We start from the raw sequence: 23,830 nt of genomic DNA, 5'->3' as shown, positions 1-23,830 counted from the left end.
TACATGCACAAATGGGAAATAAGAGGCGGCACTCAGCAGACTTGTGAAGCAAAATCAACGTAGTGTAATCAGTACGGCCAACGTTTCGGGGACCACCTCCCCGTCTTCAGGACAAGTGTACAGTGTCAAACAAACATATTTATAACAATAAACTTAATGTAATATGTTAAATACATTTTATTAATACAATGATGTTTTCTCATAAATGTGGATGCTAATAAAATCATGTCATAGCTCATTGTAGACATTTTTACATTTATCAACATGATAGGGGTTCTGTTCATGTAAAATAAGCCTATTATTTGAATATTGATATATTTTTTTATTGTTCAGCTAGTAGGGGTAATATATCAACTTATTAGAGGGGGAATGATATTTCCAGAGAGATGGAAAGAAGAAAACCTAACAATATGATAGCAATAAATAGGCCAGTGGTTCACAAACTGTTAGGGTCTCCTGCTCTGTGCTGCCACGTCGTCATGGCAACCGGGAGACAAGTGCTAGCGGAGTAACCTGAGCGCAGCTGATGCCCCGGTTCGGGTCTTTTGCTGTGCAGTGGTTACAGGCTCTGTGCACAGCAGGGGATCCGGTGCTGGTTTTTGTGCTCACAGTCTGTGAGGTCTGAGTGGGGCGTGGACAGCACCTGCTTTATAAACCCTCTTCTCAGGTTAAGCAGATGCTGCTGAATCTTTGTTGGTTAGTTAGTTCCTGAAAGTTAGCCAGTACTGTGTAGCTTTGTATTTGTTGTTGCTTACTGCAAATAGGCCTTGGGATTTGGTACTACACTCTGCCAATCCAGACCTAGCAGTAAGACTGGAGTCAGTCGTTTAACTTGCTGGGGTTCTTTTGCTACTCTGTGAACTTAGCAAGTTTGCGGCTGTATTCTCAGACTTGCCTGCCTAAATCCATTCTCACTGTGCAAGGAGTTCAGGTGTCAGTTTAGTGGCAGTAAACTGAACCTGTGCACTGCAAGTGAGGATTAGGATTGTGGAGACTCTCCTTGTCTCTATTATTCCATCTCTGACCAAGGAGTTTACTGCCACACCCGTTGGTAACCCTTTAGGGTTTTGCTGTTGCCCTTAGCAACAGCATTTCGGGTTCTCTACGTATTAAAACACAACATCTTGCTTTTCCCATCTGAGCATTCCTAACACTAGGGAGACACCCAGTTTCTTAGCCTCTGGGCTTCTCTGTTCACTTTGTGTTTATTTTGTTACCCTATCTCCTTCTGTGTACGTAATGTCATATTCCCCAGTCTGTCTGTGAGTTCATTTGTTTTGCATCCCTATCCGTTCAGACACCAGTACATTCCTGCAGGCACTGGTGTGCATAACACAAACTTTATTGAATGTTGTGCCCTAGAGCATCATAATTAATTTCTATGATAAAACAAATAGGCCCGTGGTTCACAAACGTTATTGAATGTTGTGCCCTATAGTATCAGCATTTTTTTCTATGATAAAACATTATATATTTTAAAAATATATTAAATTAAGTAATGTCAGTTATGTGGTGGTGTGCAGTATTGCTTCTGTTTTATGATTAGCAACCACTAGCACTGGTTTGCCTATCACTTTGACCAATTATAATCTGATTTGGTCCTGGACCACCCCCCTGAGGCACCCCTGCAAGAGACTTACAGAATCCCAGGGTGCCTAGACGTACAGTTTGGGAACCCCTGGAATAGGCAGAAAGTGATAGATATTTTTAAATCTAAACACAAATAAAATGATTTCACATGCAGAGTTTAGCAACATTTGTGCAAAGGATATTTCATGTAAAAATGTGTTTGTTTTTTTTACAGTAAATAAGGTCATAATGTACATTTACCGCTCACATTCTCACTATGCCTTGCCTGTGTCTTATTACATATTTGAATAGAATTATGCATCTATCAGAGATGAGATGTAAAGAAGAGGACAAAGTCAATCATTGTTTTCAACCATTTGAAATTGTGTTTAATATTTTACATCAAATGATTTGGCTGTGTATCCTGAGCATCGCACTCTGCAGATCTGAGACACGGAACCCAGCTCCTCCCGGATGTTATCTTTCTCCAAGCAATAAATACAGATTTGAATATAAATATTCCCAAGAAGGAGATTTCATTTTAGGTGGAATTTTCACTGTTAATGGCTTTATGGTAGCAACTCGATATGCATTTGGAATCCAAGAACTGCTTTGTGTATTGTAAGTAACATGCTGAAAATATGCATTTTATCTATCACTTACAGTATATACTGTACTGTACACCCAGGGGTACCATAACATTTTGGTTGGGGGGAGGGCAATATATAATTTCCTTTTGGCACCCCTGTATTATTGAATGCCATCCCCTCAGGGGCAGCTGGACTTACTGCCAAACCACCTACTGTACATGATGACAGAGATATCTATCTATCTATCTATCTATCTATCTATGTATCTATCGGCTTCTGCATATCAGATATCAGTTGTCACGGTATTTAGACTAGAAAATGTCCGATAAATTTAGACCAACCAGAATGTATCTTTTATTGTAGGGGTAACACAGTGTCAGAGAAAGACACCCATTGTCCCTCAAAAGTCCAATTAAAGCATTACATATCCTAAATAAACCGCAGTCATTCAGGGTGCTCAACGAGCTTATGCTGATTTAAATGATTAGTGGCTTGACTATATTCTTTGTGTAATTGTGAGTGTATCAGCATATCTAATTATGTTACAGTGTTTGGCTGGAATACACTGTAGAATAACAGTTGCTATTACACACAGAATATAGGCATGCTGCACATTTATTTAAACAGCAAGAGCTGCTTGTGCTTTCTATTCATATCAATTATTTTTAGAAACGCAATGTGAAAAATGTGAAAAGAAATAGATATATGAGAATAGCAGCTCCTACTGTGGGATCCTTGCCGGCAGTGGATCTAGAAAATAAACACAGAACAAGGAGACAGGAAGGCTCTAATAATGCAGTAAATTAATCTCAAATTAATGATTTCAATTAAATACGTTGTGTGTGTAATTATAAAAATATATAGATGTGCTTATCCGAGTATGGTTTCACTCTAAGGTAATGGTAATCAGCATAAAGTTCTTTCCTAGGACACCTTTTCTACAACTTTGAATCATTTCCAAATCTGGAATTCAGACTGCATTCAGCTGAGTGGGAGCTTCCAATGGCATGCTTCTTCTCTAGGTGAAGGTTTTCATTGAGATGAACAAGAACATCCATTGTGTTTTGCTTGAAACAATCTTGCTCAGGGAATTATGAGGAAGTTTGTTCCAAATGAATTGTTTTGAATGTTCCAAAAAGTTAAATCTATCTTATAATTTCACAGGAACATGATGAGATGCGAAAAGTATAATGTTTTTTAGCAATATCAGAAAATGGACACCTGTTTTGTATTGTAACAAACACGATTACACAGTTAGCTCCTTTCCAATGTTAGTCTGCCCTACCAACCAAAATTACTCCTAAAAAAATGTACTGTAAGTCGTCATTGTCAAGCCAATCTTTGTATAGTTATTTTGTTAATGCAGTTTTCTTCTGGGTGCACTATTACTACATTTTTAAAACATAACGAGAAGGTGTTTCTTTGCTATGTGTTCAAATTGTAATGCGCAACGGAATATGCTGCGCTATATAAGAAACTGTTAATAAATCAATAATGTGTTCCAGCTGTGACAAATAACAATTAGTTGGGCTTACACATATTTTTATGAATGTGTCTTTATTAAAAACAAAAAAAAAACACATGCATTGCCAAAAGGGGAGAATAAATAAATTAAAAGTAAAATAAAACTAAAATAAATCACTGTGTAGTTACATAGTAAATATATCATCTTAAACATAATAGTACCACATTGTACTGGTTAGGGTCAAAGTCTTCTACATTATCTATGAGGGCAGGTTGGTATAATGCCATATTATGTAGCAGACTGAAACACACCACAATATCAGACACCTATATAGGGCTACAGAGGAGCACCTCACCAGACTTATCAAGACATCTCAACCTGGTTTTAATATGAGAATTCAATTGGGTGCAAGGTTTATTGAGTAAAAATACATTTCACCTGTTATGCTAAATTTTGGATTGCTGCGGATGTGTGCACTCCCGATACTCCAGTTTTTAAAAAATGGTCATAGGGTTCAGAGATCTGAAATGCTGTGACACATTAAGGAAGAAAAAAAAAACCACTTAGCTCCTGGTGGTCCACCCAGAAGGTGAAGTAATTACACACTAATTCCAAATTTCCAATTTCTTAATTAGTCCTGGGGGGGAGGAGTCTAGTGCTACTTGGGTGAAAAGTCCCAGTGATGTTCTTGAAAACAATTTTAGGAAGAACCAGACTTGCTCTGGAGGTGTGTGAAAAAAAAATGATATCATGCAGCAGCCCTGAAAATGCTTACGACATGCCCCCATTTTGGCCAACATGCCTGCAAAATGCCAAATCCCTGACCCCCGAACACCCGCTGCTGTCAATCATCTTGTGGCAACCTCCTTCTAGTAAGTGGCCATAATGAGAAGGGGTCACGAAACATGCACTGCTGACTGTTCACATGCGCAGAGAGATGCATGGCTGCATCCATCTCTGACTCACCCCCTATGTTCTTTAATCTGCTTCTCCAACCAGTCATGTCATGAGCATTTTTTGGGGCGGTTGCATAATGTCACACGCAGCAGCTCTGATAAATTAGATCCGCTTTGTACAAATATGCATCAGAGATTACTTACACATTGCTGAAGTAGGAATGAATGTTGTTATGATAACCTCTGTCTGGTACAAAGGTGGTCTCAGTTCAATGTAGGTGCAGTTTAAACCTCAGAAGACATTATGTAGTAATGCAAGTCTCTAGAAAGCAACCTGTAGCTGATGCTACTGTGATTCCTGGCTGGAGAAGCAGACTAAAGAACATAAGGGGCAATTCAGAGATACACGGAGCCGCACCTTTGGACGCAGCGGCCGCGTCCATCTGGTTTGTACCATCAGCAGTGAACGTACGTGACCCCTTTCCCTTGCTGCCACATTCTGGAAACATGCGGCAACAAGGTGATTGAGAGCGTTGGGCATTCGGGCGGGCAGCATTTTGGAGTTTGGAGTTCCAATAAAAAAAGGAGTAGGATCACCTTCCAGCACCTCCAAGCTGTGTAGGAAGAGGTCAACCTTAAATCAATGAATTGCGGACACATCGTGAGGCGGCACCAGACATGCTGGGTGGCCTTTTACTGTGCTGGGCAGCCCCCAGCATTTGAGGAGATAGGGGCAGATCTTGCTGCAGATGTAATGATATGTGTCCATCTTTGAATAACCCCCATAGTCATCTATTCTTGTCAACCAAGATCTTAGACAAATGTCATGATAATGTGGTCTGGATAATGCACACAACCCTTGAGACTTCTGTTTGAAAAGAGCACAAAGCATCTTTTGCAGGCCCCATAAAAATTTACTATTTTGTGGTTGGTTCTAAATAATATTTCATCTTCTCTTAAAGAGTCATCTTCTTGTTGTGGTTACAACAAAAACTCTGTTTGACCTCTCCTTCATAGAGTTAATTTTTAAATACTGGTGGATTCCATGTGTTATATATTCATGAAATGAAGCCAACACATCCAGACTGACTACCTATACTTAAAAAAATATATGTGTACAAAAAAGTGCAAATAGCGCTACAACCTGAATATTCTATAACCAGATATCCCCAAAATGGGAGATCTTAAATTACAAGTGAAACAGTGCAAAAATTGGAAAACACTCCCAAGACAAATGGTGTCGCAACCAGATTTCAAAAATGTCCAATTCCCAGGGGAACTTAGTTTTCAAAATTGTTCTAGTGGTAAATCAGTTGCGCCTTCAGTGTTCGTGAATAATACATTACAAATCCTTAGATGATAGTTAAAATATGCGTACCAGACATACGTGGAACAGTCGCCTTATATAAAGTGTCTTTGCATCGGGATGTTCCTTACTCGTACTGACTCTCCGTTTCCATCCGTCCAGGTGTTGGTGTGGAGTTTGTACGTATATGCAAGACAATGTATCAGTACACTGCTCTTTGAAAGTGACAAAGTGCTGTTTTGTGCAAAATTTGCAATAAAGTGAACTTTGCAATAAAGTGAATATGTGCAGAAAAAGTGCTTATAAGTGCTTGTTCAAAAATAAGTATGGATAAAAATAAAGTAAATGCGAATATGTTGCTGACAGTGTGCTAACTCCCTTTTTTCTTAGGTAATGTGCTTAGATACCATTTATTAAGGGTGCAACACCGTATAGCTCAGTAATTCAGAGGAGATCTAGAGAAGGGGTATATTTATATGAAGCACTTACATATAAAGTTGCACTAAATTAAATGATGCTGCCGTCATTCCGTCATCAGACTTATGTACCTTAAAAAAGTCCCATGCGGGAAGGAAAAGCCTCTGATAGTGTAGTATCATTTAAAAAAACATTTTAATAATACATAAAGCGACAGAAAAACATATAGATGGACTCGTACAATTTAAAAATGCATATAAGCATAGTTCATCTCAGAGATGAACTAAGGGACGAAACGAGTTGGGCACCTACCGGCACTCCGCTCCTATCTGAGGAAATAACAGATAAGCTTATATGCATTTTTAAATTGTACGAGTCCATCTATATGTTTTTCTGTCGCTTTATGTATTATTAAAATGTTTTAGTACAGTATGTAAGATGATTGGTAATGCCTAACCTTCTAGTCCAAGAACTGATTTTTATGTTATTGTATCATTTATATGCAAAAAGTTAAGTTTTACTTAATAACTGGAAAAATAAATATTGAACCTTGTGAAAATAATTTACAACAAAATTGTTTTTTTAAACAGCGCTCACCGTAGGGAATACAGACATGTACGAGCTTTTATATTTGCAATTAATCAGATTAACAGGAACCCAGACATTCTGCCCAATATTACGCTTGGTTACCATTTGTATGATTCATGCGGAAGAGAGAATAAAGCTGTGGAAGATGTTTTGCAGATATTATCTGGACACAGAGAGACCATTCCTAATTACAGGTGTATGGAACATGATAAAGTAGCTGGGTTTATTGGAGATCTCAACTCTCATACCACTCTTGCAATGGCACAGTTGTTGAACGTATTTGGGTATGCACAGGTAAGTTAATTAATCTTCTTTAGAGATGTGATTAAGATTTGTATGAAGGTGGCTGGACAAAAAACACATATTTGGACCACACTGTAGAACTCATTGTGAATTTACCAACATAAATATATCATTATTATAAACATACTGTATATTGGCCCTCATTCCGAGTTGATCGGTCGCAAGGCGAATTTAGCAGAGTTACACACGCTAAGCCGCCGCCTACTGGGAGTGAATCTTAGCTTCTTAAAATTGCGACCGATGTATGCGCAATATTGCGATTACTAACTACTTAGCAGTTTCTGAGTAGCTCCAGACTTACTCTGCCTGTGCGATCAGTTCAGTGCTTGTCGTTCCTGGTTGACGTCACAAACACACCCAGCGTTCGCCCAGGCACTCCCACAGTTTCCCCGGCCACTCCTGCGTTTTTTCCGGAAACGGTAGCGTTTTCAGCCACACGCCCCTGAAACGCCGTGTTTCCGCCCAGTAACACCCATTTCCTGTCAATCACATTACGATCGCCGGAGCGAAGAAAAAGCCGTGAGTAAAAATACTTTCTTCATAGTAAAGTTACTTGGCGCAGTCGCAGTGCGAACATTGCGCATGCGTACTAAGCGGATTTTCACTGCGATGCGATGAAAAATACCGAGCGAACAACTCGGAATGAGGGCCATTATGCAAACTTTCGCAGATGCACCCTATACAGTAACTCATTGCTTTACAACATATACTATCACACTGTCCAAAACGGAGGTTTACAGCACACCCCAGTCACACTTTGACCTTCTTGCGGCGCAGTCCAAAGCGCTGTCTGCCATTCTCTGGTCCATCAAGCATCCTGTGCTGTTAATCACAGCATCCATTTCAGGATAGTTAGGCTTTGGCTCCATCCCAGCCTGATAGGACTTAGTCCTCTCTGTAGTCTATCCTGGAGTACTGCATGTTACTTCCTGATCAGCTGGCTCTGCAGAGAACTCTCCAACCAGGTAGTGTTTCCCCGACATATGATCCCTTCAGCCTATCACCAGAGAGCAAGTGATATATATTCCAGCTCCAAGCACTGGGAAGCTCTCAGTGCTTTATTGTCCTCAAGCCTGCAGAGAGCGCCTGCAATCTCCTGCTTAAAGATACAGTGCATTACCAGCTTCAGCACTTCCTGACTCCTATCTCCAGGATATCTGCAAACCTGCACTGCTGGCTATCTCATCTCCAGGATATCTGCAAACCTGCACTGCTGGTTATCTCATCTCCAGTATATCTGCAAACTTGCACCTCCGGCTATCTCATCTCCAGGATATCTGTAAACCTGCACCGCTGGTCAATACAATCTACAGTATCTCTGCAAGCCTGCATCACTGAGTATTCTGTGCTGCTGGTTCAATCCCAGCTTCCAGCTATCCAGCTATCCTGTTCTGCTGGTTCAATCCCAGCTTCCAGCTATCCTGTACAGCTGGTCCAATCCCAGCTTCCAGCTATCCAGCTATCCTGTACTGCTGGTTCAATCCCAGCTTCCAGCTATCCTGTTCTGCTGGTTTAATCCCAGCTTCTAGCTATCCAGCTATTCTGTACTGCTAGTTCAATCGCAGCTTCCAGCTATCAGTTGTCTACCACAAGTGTCACTCAACTATCATTGCACTATTATCCCCAGTGTTCTAGGTCCTCATAGTTGTATAAGCACCTGTGTCCAGCCATAGACTTTAGCGAGTCCTGTCCCATCTGAATGAGCAGGTCATATATCAAGCCCACACTATTCTGTCCTTGGGACTCCTCGACCTCGTCCGACTCCACAAGTACCAACAGCCGTGACACTCATTTACAAATAGCAAATCAAGAAAGAAATCGGGTGCACTCATAAAGCACCATAGAATTCTAGAATGTCTTAAATATATTCAGTATATAGTTTTAGGGATAAATTTACTAAAAATCTATTTTTGCTGATTTGACAGTTTCCTATAATTTCCCATCAATTCTGCAAATCGTATATTTACGAAAGGCAAAATTGATTGCAAATGCTGGTAAAACATGACTTAACACTTTAATAAACAGCATTTCAGTATATTGAAAATGATGTATGGGTATACCAGCGCTGGCTGTAAAAATCATATACGTAGGAAAGTTTGCTTTATATAAAACAATCAAAATGTTTTTCTTAAAATACATAATAAAACATGAAGGGCATTCAAGTATAGTGCCAAATACACAAAATGTCCCCAGTAAGGTGCAAGAAACCCATAATGTTCCCAGTAAAGTGTCAAGTACACATAATGTTCCCAGGATAGTGCCAGATATACATACTGTCCCTTGTATAGTGCCAGATACAAAAAATTCAACCCAGGGTATTACCAGTCACTCATAATGTCCCCAGTATAGTGCCAGTAATACATAATGTCCCCAAGTATAGTGCCAGATTCACATAATGTACCCATTGTAGTGCCAGATACACATAATGACCCCAGTATAGTGTCAGTTACAGATTTCCCCAGTATAGTGCCAGATTCACATAATTCTCCTAGTATAGTGCCAAATACACATAACATTTCAGTATAGTGCCAGACACACATAATGTCCCCAGTATAGTGGCAGTTACACAGAATGCTCCCAGTATTGTGCCAGTTACACATAATGCCCCCCAGTATAGTGTCAAATACACATAACATTCCAGTATAGTGCCAGATGCACATAATGTCCCCAGTATACTACCAGTTACACATAATGCCCCCTGTATAGTGTCAGATACACATAATGTCCCCAGTATAGTGCAAGATACACATACTGTCCCTAGTATAGTGCCAGATACAATTAATTCTCCCAGGGTAGTGCCAGTTACACATAATGGCCCTCATTCCGAGTTGTTTGATCGCAAGCTGCTTTTAGCAGCTTTGCACACGCTAAGCCGCCGCCTACTGGAAGTGTATCTTAGCTTATCAAAATTGCGAACTAACGATTCTCAAAATTGCGAATAGACACTTCTTAGCAGTTTCTGAGTAGCTCCAGACTTACTCGGCATCTGCAATCAGTTCAGTCCGTTTAGTTCCTGGTTTGACGTCACAAACACACCCAGCGTTCGCCCAGACACTCCCCCGTTTCTCCTGCCACTCCCGCATATTTTCCAGAAACGGTAGCGTTTTTCTGCACACTCCCATAAAACGGCCTGTTTCCGCCCAGAAACACCCACTTCCTGTCAATCACATTACGATCGCCAGAACGAAGAAAAAACTGTGAGTAAAATACCTAACTACATAGCAAATTTACTTGGCGCAGTCGCAGTGGTGACATTACGCGTGTGCAATAAGCGGAAAATTGCTGCGATGCGAAGAAAAATACAGAGCGAACAACTCGGAATGACCCCCAATATCCCAAGTGTAGTGCCAGATATACATAATACCCCCAGTATAGTGCCAGATTCACATAATGCCCCCCAGTATAGTACCAAATACACATAACATTCCAGTATAGTGCCAGATACACATAATTTCCCCAACATAGTGCCAGTTACGCATAATGCCCCCCAGTATAGTGCTAAATACACATAACATTCCAGTATAGGGACATATACACATAATGGGGGTAATTCAGATCTGATCGCTGGGATACATTTTTTGCTGCCCTGCGATAAGATAGTCACTGCCTACAGGGGGAGGAGGAAATCAATGTGCAAGTGTGCATTCACTTCATTAGCAGAGCAGCACAAACATTAGTTTGTGCAGCGTCTGCTCAGCCCCAGGCTTACTCTTCAGCTGCAATGTTATCCTGATATGTAATCCTGATTGGGTTGGAGCTGATGTCAGAAACTCTACCTGAAAACACCAGATCCCGCCTGCATTTTTACAGCCACTACTGTAAAATGGTCAATTGCCACTCACAAATGGGCACTTTCTATCAATCGTCTTGCGGTCACCTGTGCAATGTTTTTTTTTTGCACCATCCCATCAGTAGGTGCCGGTGCCTGTTGCTGTTGTATGACACGCTGGTGCATTGTGGTGCATAGGCATGCAAAGTTCAGATGAGATCACATGAGCAGCGTACAGGTCTGTATTACCCCCAATGTCCCTAGTATACTGCAAGTTGCACATAATGCCCCAGTATAGTTCCAGATACACATAATGTTCCCAGTATAGTGCCAGATACACATAATGTCCCCAGTATAGTGCCAGATATACATACTATCCCTAGTATTGTGCCAGATACACAAAATGTCCCCAATAGTGCCAGAAATACATAATGTAGCCAGTGTAGTGCCAGATACACATAATTCCCCAGTATAGTGCCAGTTACAGATAATGGGCCTAATTCAGACCTCATCGCACCTCTGCAAATTTGCAGAGGTTTGCAATCATATAGTTGCTGCCCAGACAGAGTGAAAACCTGTGCAAGTCTGCATATGTTGTTAGTAAAGTTTTTGCAAATGCTGACCTGCTGCAAATCCATTCGCAACTCGCTCACTATTGAATGATATTTCCAGTCTGTACAGTCTGTGTGCAACTCAGGACTTACTCCTACAGTGCAAAAGAAAATGGCTAACTGGGCCCGAGCTGATGCTTGGGAATACCTGGGTTTTTTCCTGACACTCACAGAAAACAGCCAATTACAATCCCCAAATGTCCACTTCCTGTAAATCAGCCTGCAATCAATGATCAAAAAAGATGCACAATTTTATTGCAGTTTGGCCTCACGCCTGCGCTTTACGAGCCATATGTATGCACAGTCATTCAATAAATAGTCACTGTGCAATTTTGCACAACAGCAATTAAGTCTGAGTTAGGCCCAAAGTCCCCCGTATAGTGCCAGACACACATAATGCCCCAAATATAGTGACATATACACATAATGTCCCCAGTATTGTGCCAGATACAGATAATGTCCCCAGAATAGTGCCAGATACACATAATGCCCCCCAGATTTGTGCCAGATACCCATAATGCTCCCAGTATTGTACAAGAGCCAGTTACAAATAATGCACCAGTATAGTGCAAGGTACACATAATGCCCCAATAGTGGCAGATATACAAATTGCCCCAATAGTGCCAGACACACATACTGGTCCCAATAGTGGAAGATACATATACTGACCCAAATATGTGCCAGATACACATGCTGCCCCCAATAGTGACAGATACACATAATGTCCCCAGTATTGTGCCAGATACACATAATCCCCACCAGTATTGTGCCAGATACTCATAATGGCACCCAGTATTGTGCCAGAGCCAGTTACACATAATGCCCCACTATAGTGCAATATACACATAATTCCCTGACTAGTGCCAGACACACATACTGCCCCAATAGTGGCAGATATGTATACTGACCTGAATACTGTAACTGATACACCTTCTGCCCCAATAGTGCCAGATACATATATACCCCCAGTAGTGCTGGTCACAGCCACCACTGCTGAGCTCTGCTGTTGCCAGGATCAGCTGCTGATGCTGCCAGGCTCTGCTACTACCACTGTGTTGGAGGGAGCGGTGTGCTATGTGCACCTTTCCTGCCCCTCAGTGTGGTCTCCCATGTTCAGCAGCATCCATCTAAAATATGGTGCTGGTTTGCGAGTCAATCAAAGCTGGTTGACCTACAGCCAATCAGTAACTGCCACTGCTGGTTCATGGGCTTTGATTGGCTGATGGCTGGATCCACATTAGAAATAGCCAGCTGCCCGTAAATACCCAGTGCCCAGTGTGGCCATGCCTGGAGCCAGCACATGTAATGGGACTGTAGTGCTGACCGGGCTAAATCCAGAATGATAAAACTGGAGTGCTGACTGTGCTGAGCGGGTTCAACAGCAAGATCTGTGTCCATCTACTCACATGATGAGTGCTGCCAAGGACAGGTCATGGTGTTATGAGCCACGGCTGTGGCTCATTCCTGTTTTGCAGTTTTGTTTTGTATTTCATGTTATACTTCTGTTTATGTTCCCCGTAGGTGTCATGGGGTGCTCGGAGCTCACCCTTAAGGAGGGGATACTGTTATGAACCACAGGTAGTGGTTCATTCCTATTTTATGTTTATAAAGTTGTCTTGCATGCCAGGATTTCCTGTTGCTCTGTTTTAGAATACTCTTGTCTGCTGCCGCTGGTGAGTCTGTGTAATTGCAGCTTGTTCCCTTGTGTTCAGCCTCACCTGGCTGCTAATTGCATCTGGTCAGTTGGAATCATGCAACAAGGCAGCTGCATGGGATTATTAATTAGGCCTCTCTGTTATATGCTGGCTGTTTGCAATTCACAGATGCTGGTGATATTTCCTGGGTTTTCAGTTTGCTTGAGTTCTGAGCTTGGTTCCTGCTAGTTCCTGAGCTTCCTGTGTCGATTCCTGTGTCAGTCCCTGTGTCGATTCCTATGTCTGATCCCGTGTCCTGCCGTGAGGTGTTCCTGTCCTGAGGTCCAGTACCTTTGCCTGTGCAAGTTTCTGGCTTCTTGGTGTCCACCGGTCTGTCGTTTGGGATTCTGCCTGTCCTCCAGTTCTGAGAGTCTGTGTCAGCAGCATTGGGAGTTCCTGTCCGTTTGCCAGTATTCGTACCGGTTCCGTGAGTAGCGGCACGGCCGCGTCCGTTGGCTTAGGCCGCTGTATTCCCTTATTATTTCTGTCACTGGTGTTTTGCAGAGGGTTCTGCTTATGCTGTCACCGCCGGTACACAAAAGTATAGTCGGCGTGTGGTCAGCATTTCCTTTGTTGTTCTTTTCCTTTGGCGGCAAGCCGCACATACTTTGGCTTTAGGTTTGTTAGTAGCCCCTGGCCTTGTTGTTTAGTCAGAGGGCCCCTTGTTATCACCCTGTCTCGGTTCACTCTTTGTCTCTCATTAAGACCTGAGGGGGCATCGAAGTTGGGCAGACGTTATCCGCCCTTCCAACGCGGCTGCCATGGGCTCAAGCAACCATAGTCTCGCAAAAGTGTACTGACAGCACGGGTGAGACAACGGAGATAGGGCGCCAGGGGCTATTCCCTTTCCATTCCCCTTTCCCAGCATTACGTCCTGGTGCTCTGGACTCGCTTCATAACATCTCCCTTGTTCTGAGCACCAGGAACCTAACATTATCACCAGCCATACCACAAAAAAGAAATAAAACTTTTTTTTTTCTTTTTTGGCCCAGTCCAGTGTCTAGTCTAGAATCCAGTCCTGTCTAGATTTCAGTGTGTTAGAATCCAGTCCGGTGTTAGAATCCAGTCCTGTCTAGATTTCAGTGTGTTAGAATCCAGTCCGGTGTTAGAATCCAGTCCGGTGTTAGAATCCAGTCTTGTCTAGAATCCGGTGTTTAGAATCCAGTCCGGTGTTTAGAATCCAGTCCGGTGTTTAGAATCCAGTCCGGTGTTTAAAAAAAAAAAAAAAGTCTTGTTTTGTTTAGCAAAATTTAGTCTTGTCTTGCCTTGCCTTGCCTTGTCTTGTCTTGTCCTGTCTAGTTTTAAATCCTCCTATGTCTACTATGCAAGCCCTGCAGGCATCTCTCGCAGCCCTGAACTCTGTATTCAGTGCTTTGAGACCAGAGCGACTAGAAGTTTTGCAGCAATCCCTAAAGCAACTGCAAAACCTTCTGACTAAAATCTTGCTCATTTTGCCAGAAGTCGTTGAGAGTACATCTATCTTTAAAGAGACTCTTGTTCACAGTATGGTGACAAGAGAATCCTCTGGTTTAATTGAAGAGAAAAGGTTTAAAAGTTTTCTGCGGCCCAGGCTCTCAGAAGAGGAGCGTCTGCGTCGCAGAAACTTAAACTTATGCCTATATTGTGGGGGTTTAGGCCACTATCTGCAGACCTGTGAGTTGCGCAAGCCAAAGTGTGGTGACGAGTCTTGCCCTCTGGCCAAGTTGAGTCAGGATACAAGACCTACTCCTGTCTCTACTGTGGCAGAGGTACTTGTCACACAACCCACACTAAAAAGCTCTCTGTCCTATAATTGGGGTCCTTGGGCAAGGGAGCCCCATTAAAGATTCAGGAATCAAAAAAGAATGTTTTTCTCCTCTCTTGAGATTCCTGTGGAAGCGGAGTTGCAAGCCCCTGGAGTGGTGCCCGTAGCCCAGGGTCCTGGAGTGGTGCCCGTAGCCCAGGGTCCTGGAGTGGTGCCCGTAGCCCAGGGTCCTGGAGTGGTGCCCGTAGCCCAGGGTCCTGGAGTGGTGCCCGTAGCCCAGGGTCCTGGAGTGGTGCCCGTAGCCCAGGGTCCTGGAGTGGTGCCCGTAGCCCAGGGTCCTGGAGTGGTGCCCGTAGCCCAGGGTCCTGGAGTGGTGCCCGATGCTCAGGTTCTTGGTGCGGTACCCGATGCCCAGAGTGCTGGAGCGGTACCCGATGCCCAGAGTGCTGGAGCGGTACCCGATGCCCAGAGTGCTGGAGCGGTACCCGATGCCCAGAGTGCTGGAGCGGTACCCGATGCCCAGAGTGCTGGAGCGGTACCCGATGCCCTAGCTTATAGAGGGACATCAAATATTATAGTTCAGGTGTCCATACCGGAAGGGGTCTCAGAAGCTGTCACCCCAGGTAGGGACTTGAAACGCGCAACCCAAGAAAGGGTCTCTAAAACCATAGTTCTTGAAGGGAACTCGAGAAGCAAAACCCCAGAAGGGATCTTTGAAGTAATATCCCCAAGTGGGGTCTCGAGAGACGCAGCCCCAAAGAAGGGTCTAGAAGTCGCTTCCCCAGGAAAGAACTTAAGAAGCATAGCATTAGTGGAGGATCTGAACGTTATTGCTTCAGCAAAAGTCCCAGAAGTCATAGTCCCGGGAGAACTTTCGATAATTATCGACTCAGAGAGGGAGGCCGATGGCCCGATCCCAGTCAGGGAGGCCAACGGCCCGGTCCCAGTAAAAGAATCCGAGGTGCTGGCCCCAGCGGGGTTCCCGGAGGCCACTGCCCCAGCGGGGTTCCCGGAGGCCACTGCCCCAGCGGGGTTCCCGGAGGCCACTGCCCCAGCGGGGTTCCCGGAGGCCACTGCCCCAGCAGGGTTCCCGGAGGCCACTGCCCCAGCGGGGTTCCCGGAGGCCACTGCCCCGGGTGGGGTTCAGAAAGTCACTGCCCCGGGTGGGGTTCAGAAAGTCACTGCCCCGGGTGGGGTTCAGAAAGTCACTGCCCCGTGTGGGGTTCAGAAAGTCACTGCCCCGTGTGGGGTTCAGAGAGTCTCAGCTTCGAGTAAGGTCAATAGTGACCAGGTCCTAGCAAAGCACTCCAGTCAGTCAGATGAGAAGGAAACAGATCCTGACTCTGATATCTCAACATCCATAATCTTTGATGGGGACTTAGCCCAATTTCTGGCGCTTTACAAACACTATTACATTATTATGTTGTCTAGACCATTTCTGGGCATCACTCCAGAGAACCTTGTGCTCTATCTGATTTATTCTTTTAGAGGAGAGCCTTTTGAGTGGGCGACCAGCTTAATGAAAGCTGAAGATCCCATTCTTCAGGATCCCCCAGCATTCAGTGATGCAATTATTAAAAGATATGGTTCCAAAGAAATTGATTCAGGTTCGTCTAGGTCAGCCGTCTTGTCTGCTGAGAGTCCACCAAATACTGCAAACTCAGCACAAGAGTCCCAGCCCGTTGTTTTGACTGCAGGATGTGCTTTTTTGACTTCTTCTAATATTAGTACTTTACCAGAAAGTTCAGCTCCCAAGGGTAAGAGACCTGTCTCTGATTTGAACGCAGCCTTGCTGGGTGGTACCATCAGTTCAGACAATGTTTGGGGAATTACCTTGGTCAGACCTAAAGAGCTTTGTAAAAAGAAGAAGAAGAAAAAGAAATAATTTTTGACTCTTGCCTTGATAAAAAAAAAAAAAAAAAGATTTTTTTTTCCCCTTGTCTTGTGTCCAGTGGCCACCATCAAGGGGAGGGCACTGTTACAAGTTGTTGCTACAACTTGTTTTTTTTTTGTTTTCTTGTCTGTTAGACCAGTGTGTCAGGTTTTTTTTTTTTGTATCCCTTGTTCTGGATAGTCTGAATTTTGGGGTCTTTTGACCCCTCCTCAAGGATGGGGTGATGTTATGAGCCACGGCTGTGGCTCATTCCTGTTTTGCAGTTTTGTTTTGTATTTCATGTTATACTTCTGTTTATGTTCCCCGTAGGTGTCATGGGGTGCTCGGAGCTCACCCTTAAGGAGGGGATACTGTTATGAACCACAGGTAGTGGTTCATTCCTATTTTATGTTTATAAAGTTGTCTTGCATGCCAGGATTTCCTGTTGCTCTGTTTTAGAATACTCTTGTCTGCTGCCGCTGGTGAGTCTGTGTAATTGCAGCTTGTTCCCTTGTGTTCAGCCTCACCTGGCTGCTAATTGCATCTGGTCAGTTGGAATCATGCAACAAGGCAGCTGCATGGGATTATTAATTAGGCCTCTCTGTTATATGCTGGCTGTTTGCAATTCACAGATGCTGGTGATATTTCCTGGGTTTTCAGTTTGCTTGAGTTCTGAGCTTGGTTCCTGCTAGTTCCTGAGCTTCCTGTGTCGATTCCTGTGTCAGTCTCTGTGTCGATTCCTATGTCTGATCCCGTGTCCTGCCGTGAGGCGTTCCTGTCCTGAGGTCCAGTACCTTTGCCTGTGCAAGTTTCTGGCTTCTTGGTGTCCACCGGTCTGTCGTTTGGGATTCTGCCTGTCCTCCAGTTCTGAGAGTCTGTGTCAGCAGCATTGGGAGTTCCTGTCCGTTTGCCAGTATTCGTACCGGTTCCGTGAGTAGCGGCACGGCCGCGTCCGTTGGCCTAGGCCGCTGTATTCCCTTATTATTTCTGTCACTGGTGTTTTGCAGAGGGTTCTGCTTATGCTGTCACCGCCGGTACACAAAAGTATAGTCGGCGTGTGGTCAGCATTTCCTTTGTTGTTCTTTTCCTTTGGCGGCAAGCCGCACATACTTTGGCTTTAGGTTTGTTAGTAGCCCCTGGCCTTGTTGTTTAGTCAGAGGGCCCCTTGTTATCACCCTGTCTCGGTTCACTCTTTGTCTCTCATTAAGACCTGAGGGGGCATCGAAGTTGGGCAGACGTAATCCGCCCTTCAAACGCGGCTGCCATGGGCTCAAGCAACCATAGTCTCGCAAAAGTGTACTGACAGCACGGGTGAGACAACGGAGATAGGGCGCCAGGGGCTATTCCCTTTCCATTCCCCTTTCCCAGCATTACGTCCTGGTGCTCTGGACTCGCTTCATAACATCTCCCTTGTTCTGAGCACCAGGAACCTAACACATGGCTGCCCTGCATGTGTGTTGCATTTGCCTACAATGCATTTGCAATTTAATTAGGAATGCATCAATTTGAGAATTGCCCCTGTCTGGCTGCACTGGCAGATGGTCTGGTGCCATGATATTTCTTAGAGTGTGACATCACGCAGCCACCCCAAAAACTGTCCAGACATGCCTGTTTGTCCAGACCACGCCCACTAAACACAGCCCCCCCCGATGCCCATGATTGTCTAACACTATGTGTTCGCAACCTTCCAGGATGTGATCGCATAGTGATGGGTCACACACGCACACTATGGCCAGTATAATGTATTCACTAGTTACACTTTATTAATAAATACAGAGTGTATTCAAAATTTTGCAAATATGTTTTTTTTATATTAGAGGTATGCATATCACAATATATGAGTGAATTAAACAGAGAGGATACAAAGTTTTTTGTTGGGCAGTCATTGTTTATTGAAAAAATAGTATATACAGAGACTTGGCAGTCAGCACTGCACTACTGGAGGGTCTACCACGTGTTCTAAATTGGTTAGACATTATACCCATTTGAATTGCCTTCACTCCTGAGTCTCTGAGTGTCAGGTTCAAGCTGCTGACCGATGAGGTTCCTTATGCTTGTGAACCAGTTAGATTCTATACACATATGAATCTTCCCCATATTCGAATATCTGAATGTCAGACTCAAGCTGATGATATATGAGGTATGGTCCTCGCTTTATCAATCAAGTCCCATTGAAATATTGAAACGTTGTTCATACATCTTTGAATGACCTTTTATGTGCTGACAATATGTTCTGAAATGAAGAGATTTTACCCCTGATGAAGTCTTGGAACAAGACGAAACGCGTTGGGTTATTTATCTATCTATTATCTGATGTTACCTCCGAATCTACAATAAGGAGAAGGAGGAAATCGTAGTGATATATCTAGCTTTTGCCTCATCACTACAAACTGATTGTTCAAATTATGCGACAAATGTAAATGTATCAACTCTGTATACTTATGAACATTTGTGTCGGGTTTATATGTTGTTTTAATACATTTTTATGTTAGTATTTGTTATCTGACGTAATTTATCCGGAGAGTACTGTAAGGGTCCATTTTTAGGTAGGGCGTTGATATAACTCCCTTGGCGCCATCTCCTCTATTTCGTTTCATATTTTCACACATTTAGTTCCTCCTAACAGGGAACTTAGAGGATACAGGCAGCCAAATAATTAATTCATTTTAGTGTTTTATTTGAAATTGCGCAGTGGGAGAGTAATTCTTGTCATATATATATATATATATATATTAGTGATGAGCGGGTTCGGTTTTACTCGGTTTTGGGTATCCTACACATGGATCCCTTTTCCCCGAATTCCGGGACCCCTCATGACTCCTGTCACTTGGGGACCCATCAACCAATCAGGGAGTGTCACATCATAGTGTTCTCCTGATTGGCTGTGTGCTCCCGGCCTGCCAATCAAGTGAAGTGCAGAGGCAGTAATAGGGGAAACAAATCCCCATTATCACCTATGGTGGGAACCTGCGGTCTGCGGTAGAGGTCACTCTCAGCTTAAATCAGCTGCAACACGAATATTAGAAAATGTACCCACTATATATATATATATATATATATATATATATATGTAAGAAAGTGGAGAAAAGGGCGCCTTCTAGTGTCTGTGTGAACCCGATATTGATGAATGGACACTACTTATCTGATACAGGGGTATATGCAATTGCGGTCGAATTCCCGAAATTGTCGAATTTCGGGTCATTTTCGACCAAAAAAAAAATTTGTCTATGCAATTCAGTGCTTTCCGACCAAAAAATGGACTTTCAAAATTCGACTTTTTGAAATTCGAATTTTTGCAAATTCGACTTTTCTGCAATGATACAAGTGCTGCAATTCGACCAAAGCATATTCAATTAAAGTTTGGAAATTCGACAGCAGTGCTTTTAGACAGCAAATTCGTCATTTTCAATCCGCCACACTTTGGAGGGTGAAAACAATAAAAAAAAATGTAAACATGTTTTTTTTGGTGTTTTTTTTTTAGGAATAGCATATCTATTTATATTAGAAGGGATTAGGTATTTTTTTTATTTTTTTTGGAGGCACAAGTATTATTTATATATTTTAAAAAAAAAAATATTTTTTTTTTTTAGTGCTGGAACGGTAAAATCCTTAAAAAAATGGCGTGGGGTCCCCCCTCCAAAGCATAACCAGCCTCGGGCTCTTCGAGCTGGTCCTGGTTCTAAAAATGCGGGGAAAAATTGACAGGGGATTCCCCGTATTTTTAAAACCAGCACCGGGCTCTGCGCCTGGTGCTGGTGCCAAAAATACGGGGGACAAAACGAGCAGGGGTCCCCCGTATTTTTAACACCAGCATCGGGCTCCACTAGCTGGACAGATAATGCCACAGCCGGGGGTCACTTTTATGCCGTGCCCTGCGGCCGTGGCATTAAATATCCAACTAGTCACCCCTGGCCGGGGTACCCTGGGGGAGTGGGGACCCCTTCAATCAAGGGGTCCCCCCGCCCAGCCACCCAAGGGCCAGGGGTGAAGCCCAAGGCTGTCCCCCCCCATCCAATGGGCTGCGGATGGGGGGGCTGATAGCCTTTTGTGACAATGAAAAGAATATTGTTTTTTCCAGCAGTACTACAAGTCCCAGCAAGCCTCCCCCGCAAGCTGGTACTTGGAGAACCACAAGTACCAGCATGTGGGAGAAAAGCGGGCCCGCTGGTACCTGTAGTACTACTGGAAAAAAAATACCCAAATAAAAACAGGACACACACACCGTCGACAGTAAAACTTTATTACACACTGCCGACACACACACACATACTTACCTATGTTCACACGCCGACATCGGTCCTCTTCTTCATGTAGAATCCACGTATACCTGAAAATAAAAGATCAATATACTCACCTCAGCCAGGGTCCAGAGATAAATCCACGTACTTGTAGAAAAAAACAAACCGCAAATACCCGACCACCGGAACTGAAAGGGGTCCCATGTTGACACATGGGACCCCTTACCCCGAATGCAGAGAGACCTCTCAGTGACAGCTGTCACAGAAAAGTCTCTAAAGCCAATCAGGAAGCGCAACTTCGTTGCGCTCATCTGATTGGCTCTGCGCGTCTGAGCAGACAGCGCATCCATTATATTCAATGGTGGGAACTTAGCGGCTAGCGGTGAGGTCACCCGCCAGTCAGCGGCTGACCGCGGGTAACCCCACCGCTGACCGCAAAGTTCCCACCATTGAAAGTAATGGAGCGGCTTTGCGATGCGCTGTCACAGCACAGACAGCGCACAGCCAATCAGGTGAGCGCCACGGAAGTAGCGCTTCCTGATTGGCTGAAGGGACTTCAGTGACAGGAGTCACGTGATGTCCCGGCATTCGGGGAGAGGGGTCTCATGTGAAAGCATGGGACCCCTTTCAGTCCGGTATGGATCGGGTATTTGCGGTTTGTTTTTTTGCGAAGTACGTGGATTATCTCTGGACGTGGATGTACCTCTGGACGCTGGAAGGTGAGTATCATTTTTTCACAGGTACCCCGGATCGTCGGAGACCGTGGCAGTCGGCGTGTCAACATAGGTAAGTATGTGTGTGTCGGCAGTGTGTAATAAAGTTTTACTATCAAGGTGTCTGTGTACTGTTTTTATTTGGGTATTTTTTTTCCAGTAGTACTACAGGTACCAGCGGGCCCGTTTTTCTCCCGCATGCTGGTACTTGTGGTTCTCCAAGTACCAGCTTGCGGGGGAGGCTTGCTGGGACTTGTAGTACTGCTGGAAAAAACAATATTCTTTTCATTATCACAAAAGGCTATCAGCCCCCCCATCCGCAGCCCATTGGATGGGGGAGACAGCCTCGGGCTTCACCCCTGGCCCTTGGGTGGCTGGGGGGGACCCCTTGATTGAAGGGGTCCCCACTCCCCCAGGGTACCCCGGCCAGGGGTGACTAGTTGGATATTTAATGCCACGGCCGCAGGGCACGGCATAAAAGTGACCCCCGGCTGTGGCATTATCTGTCCAGCTAGTGGAGCCCGATGCTGGTGTTAAAAATACGGGGGACCCCTACTCTTTTTGTCCCCCGTATTTTTGGCACCAGCACCAGGCGCAGAGCCCGGTGCTGGTTTTAAAAATACGGGGGATCCCTGGTCAATTTTTCCCCGGATTTTTAGAACCAGGACCAGCTCGATGAGCCCGAGGCTGGTTATGCTTTGGAGGGGGGACCCCACGCCATTTTTTTTTCCGGGTTTTTCCCGTTTTTTACCGTTTTTTCAAATTGCGGCAAAATCCGCCAAATCGGCCGATTTTCGCCCGCGGTTCTGGCGAATCTGTTTTTCATTGAATATGGTGAATTCCGGCAGCCAACTGCCGGAATTCACCTGTCAAATTGAGTCGAAAAAAAAAAATGGCGAAAAATTGCCGCGATTCGCTGTGAATTGCATATACCCCAATGTCTTTCTTCGGTCATATGACCAATATGGGTATGATATAGAAAAAATAAAACAAATATAACATAACGCGTACAGTTTTCATACCGTTGTTACTCATAAAATTGGTTGTATATATAAAAAACCTTCTAAGGACAAACGTGTACCAAAATTTGTAATCCACAGCCTGAGATATTAAAAGGTTTTACACAATTTTAATAGAACAAATAAATACAAATGATAAAAATGCAAACATACAAGATAAAAGAAAATTTAAGCTTATCTATCCACATAAAAGATCGGATACATCCTGTCTCCAATATTTTTTAAACAGTGGTAAAAATGCAAACGTCCAAGATAAATCATTTTTAAAAGCTTATCTGTCCATATACAGGTTTGAATACAGCAGTCCCAACACGTTTCATCAGCAATTTGACTTTATCATGGGGATCCCGATGATGAGGTCAAATTGCTGATGAAACGCATTAAGACTGCTGTACCTGAACCTCTATATGGACAGATAAGCTTTTAAAAATTATTTATCTTGGACGTTTGCATTTTTGCCACTGTTTGAAAAAATATTGGAGACCGGATGTAGATAAGCTTATATTTTCTTTTATCTTGTACGTTTGCATTTTTACCATTTGTGTTTATTTGTTGTATTAAAATTGTGAAAAACCTTTAAATATCCCTGGCAGTGGATTACAAATTTTGGGACACATTTGTCCTTAGAAGGTTTTTTATATATAAAAACTAATTTTATGAGTAACAACAGTGTAAAAACTGTACGCGATGTGTTATATTTATTTTATTTTTTCTATATCATACCAATATTGGTCATATGACCGAAGAAAGACTGTATCAGATAAGTAGTGTCCATTCATCAATATCTGGTTCACACTACATAACTAAAACACAAGAAGGTGCCTTTTTCTCCACTTTCTAATTCACGCTTTATATGTGTTTCCAAGCACATATCATATTGATTAAGGCTGCTGCCACTCATTTTTATATGGAGGAGTCTCATGTTTTAAACACTTAAGTATTTTTCATTTCTATATCCTATCACTTCATATATATAGTGTGTGTATATATATATATATATATATATATATATATGCAAAATACAGTAAATTCATG

General features: G+C 43.4%; 1 protein-coding gene across 1 annotated transcript in view; it reads left to right on the top strand.

Moving 5' to 3' along the window:
• The window catches only part of LOC135051224 (vomeronasal type-2 receptor 116-like), an 88,908-nt gene that overhangs the window by 42,419 nt on the left and 22,659 nt on the right, over positions 1–23,830 (top strand). Inside the window, exon 4 of the mRNA XM_063957327.1 lies at positions 6,889–7,125. Coding sequence (XP_063813397.1) covers positions 6,889–7,125 — 237 coding nt within the window. The remainder of the gene's footprint in view (positions 1–6,888; positions 7,126–23,830) is intronic.

This window comes from Pseudophryne corroboree, chromosome 1 (genome assembly GCF_028390025.1).
Source record: "Pseudophryne corroboree isolate aPseCor3 chromosome 1, aPseCor3.hap2, whole genome shotgun sequence".
NCBI lineage: Eukaryota > Metazoa > Chordata > Amphibia > Anura > Myobatrachidae > Pseudophryne > Pseudophryne corroboree.
The sequence above is the reverse complement of the archived record's forward strand: the minus strand, read 5'-3'. Positions and strand labels throughout refer to the sequence as shown.